Consider the following 2998-nt stretch of genomic DNA (forward strand, 5'->3'; position numbering starts at 1 on the left):
CCCCCCCAAAGCTTTTAAGTGACGAGCAGGAAGCGGCATGTGATGGAGGCAGATGTACCTGAGAAACGCATGCAGGAGAATTCCAAACCCATTAGAGTTGCTGGCAGGAGGTTTTGCCTTGCCAGAACCTGTTGGTGATTAATCCTGTAAACTTTGGGAGCTGTTATCCCAGGATGGCTCCACACCTTTTATAGCTTTTCTTCAGCCAGATGCTGAATTTCCAAAAGAAATCCTTTCTTGGCGATAGAATAACCAAGAAGGTATTAAATGGAAATTCCTCTGTTTTTTCAAAGGCAAAATGTTTCCCTCAGAGTCTTTCAGAAACAACTTTTAGATGCAAAGCCATGCTCTCTGTCATTGATACAGACTGTGTCTGAAACGGAGATTTAGTTATTTCTTCAGCATCCCGCTGCACTCCAAGCGGTGACCATACAATTGGGGCCGTGCATGGCTTTGTCCAACTGCACTGCTTACTTCCTACATAGTCTTCCCTCTCCTCTTGTTTTTTTCCTGTGAAATAAGGTCTTATTGGCTAACTTGCTTTGCTTATACTCGGTGCAGCTGGTAAAGTGACTTCCTAGCCCCAGGAATCATTGCACCGAAATCTCAGCTGCCCAAGGTTTGTTTGGTGTCCAAGAGCACATAGCGAAGCTCACCCAGGGCCATTCCCCACACGTATTATTGATAAGACTTTTTGGTTGTTTCAGCTTTCATGCTATTCATCAAATGGGTTACCAAAGCATGGTAAAGGGATTAATTCCAAGCTTGATTTCTTTATCTTCCTAGACTGGCGGATAAGACAGTGAAGGAATACGCCACGTACCGCTCTGGCCTTCTCTTCTGGGCCCTAGTAGATCTCATTTACAACATGTTCAAGGTAAGAAATAACATTAAAGTTCATCTGCATCAGCTTTCGAGCCTGGGCAATGACACGTATTGGAAATAGGAGACAGAGTTCAAAGCTCCTTTTTCCAAGATCCTTGTAGACATAAAACTTCACCTTGTAGGAGCAGAAAGGCTGCAAGAGGCTGCCTGTGCTTAGTGTACACGATTTAATATCTGAAGGATTGGGAGACTTTTCCAGTTTACAGCATTTTGCCTGTGTCGTGTACTCCCTTATTTTTTCTGTCCATGGTTTACTGAAGCCAAGGACTTTCAGAGCTGCACCAGGGAAACAGCGGGGTAAGGAAGGAGGTGGGGGGGGCATCCAACAGAAAGAAGCTTGTAGCTTCCAAAGGGGGTTAAATAATTAGGGTGAGGAAATCCCTTCGGCCTTTTTTGCGTTCTCACACGTGGGGGAACTTCCCTGTGTGGCCTGTTTACAGGAGACAGGGGATGCAGGGCCAAGAACAACAGGAGAAGGCATCAAGGTTTGCAGTTATTCTTCTAAACAGTTATTTTTTGACTGATTTTGTCCCATTTTCCCCTCTCATAGAAGGTGCCTACCAGTAACACAGAGGGAGGCTGGTCCTACTCTCTTGCCGAATTCATACGACACAATGACATGCCAATACATGAAGCTGCAGACAAGGCCCTGAAAACCTTCCAGGAGGAGTTCATGCCAGTTGAAACGTTTTCCGAGTTTTTGGATGTGGCTGGTAAGCGTGCGCTTTCCCTTTTATAGGCTGTCTTATGCAACTTGTGACTGCTGCTTGCTTGAGACAGCAGCATTCCTGACACCGCTGCAGCAGCTTGTTTGTACGAGGCAGTGAGAGGAGGAGGCCTTGGCACTTCAGCTACTGCCTGAGCTATTTCAAAAGCACTTGGGAGACATGCTTTGAGCTTCCCCAGGCAGGAAAATTTCTCACTTGATCCTGTGGGTCCTCCCCCCGCTGTGTTAAACACGCACACCACAGTGTAAGGGTGGGTTTGGGGTTATGTGGTTTGAAGGCTGATAAACAGATGTGACCGTGTACTAGAGGCAGCAGCGCAGTGCAGCCAGAGTTCCTGCCATAGGAGTTTCGATATCACCAGGAGATGCTGGAAATTCACCTGCAGAGAGGCTGCTTTTGCTTCTGCCCCAGGTTAGTTGTGCCCCAGGCCAGTCCAACCTATGGAGCTACCAGGCAGCCAGCTAGCAGCGTCCCTGTAGCAGCTCTGGTGCAGCAGAGCAAGTGCCATATGGATTTAACGTACACGCTTTGGTCCCTTCTGCACGTGCATCTGACATCGTGTCCGTACTTAAAATACCGTCGCAGCTGTCGTGGTTAACTTCCGCACGCCCGAGCACAAATCCCTGCTGTGGGCAGGAGAAAGCGCTTTGTGCATCTTAATTATTCTGTGTTGTCTTCTTTTTGTTTAAAGGACTCTTGTCAGAAGTCAGTGATCCCGACAGCTTCCTCAAGGATCTTTTGAACTCCATCCCCTGAGCCGCCAGCACAGAGAAGCGTTGGGCAGAGACTACACTAGCTTGCCTTCCATCCCTTTGTGTTCCTCCTTGTGCGGTCTGTCCCTTCCCTGAGGAGTGCTGCAGTTGGTTGTTGTTTGGGGTTTTTTTTCTACTTTTTTTTTTTTTTCCCCCCCCTTCCTTGGAGTGTTTTGGAATTTAGGTTTGTTTTATCTTGTGTTTCAGTGCTTCTGTCTGTAAAGCGTTCTGTATTTGAGCTGGTTGAAAGAACTTGTACAGAGAGGAATCCAAACCAGTAATCTTAATGGTTTAGTGTGCACCTCTTTGAAGTTAAATAAATGGAACAATGGGTAAGATGGGTTTGACTAGTACTTTAACCATGCAGTAGCCTAAACGCCCAGTTCTGTCTCATCTTTTTTCTTGGGGCTCAGAGCTGCTGCTCTTTCCAGCCCATAGTCTGGACAAGGAGACACAGGAAACAGAAGGCTGGTAGCAAGTGAGGAAGCAGACTGACACTCTCCCTGCTGATTGTACATGCAGAGCAGGTTTCCCCTTGTGGGACATGAGCCTTAGCGACTCTCAGACTGCAAGGACAGCCTTTCCTTCCCCCCCTCCTTCACCTGGGTGAGGGCAGCTGTCCCAGCCGCAGTC

At 47.5% G+C, this 2998-nt stretch overlaps 1 protein-coding gene across 1 annotated transcript in view; it reads left to right on the forward strand.

The window, feature by feature from the left end:
* The window catches only part of LOC104508854 (E3 ubiquitin-protein ligase UBR4-like), a gene marked incomplete at its 5' end in the record, with an annotated part of 8941 nt that extends 6247 nt beyond the window's left edge, over positions 1-2694 (forward strand). The window contains 3 exons of the mRNA XM_010150601.1: positions 787-877; positions 1436-1598; positions 2305-2694. Of these exons, the coding sequence (XP_010148903.1) occupies positions 787-877; positions 1436-1598; positions 2305-2369 (319 nt within the window). The remainder of the gene's footprint in view (positions 1-786; positions 878-1435; positions 1599-2304) is intronic.
* Positions 2695-2998: the final 304 nt, after the last annotated feature.

Source organism: Eurypyga helias, unplaced genomic scaffold, assembly GCF_000690775.1.
Source record: "Eurypyga helias isolate BGI_N326 unplaced genomic scaffold, ASM69077v1 scaffold16824, whole genome shotgun sequence".
NCBI lineage: Eukaryota > Metazoa > Chordata > Aves > Eurypygiformes > Eurypygidae > Eurypyga > Eurypyga helias.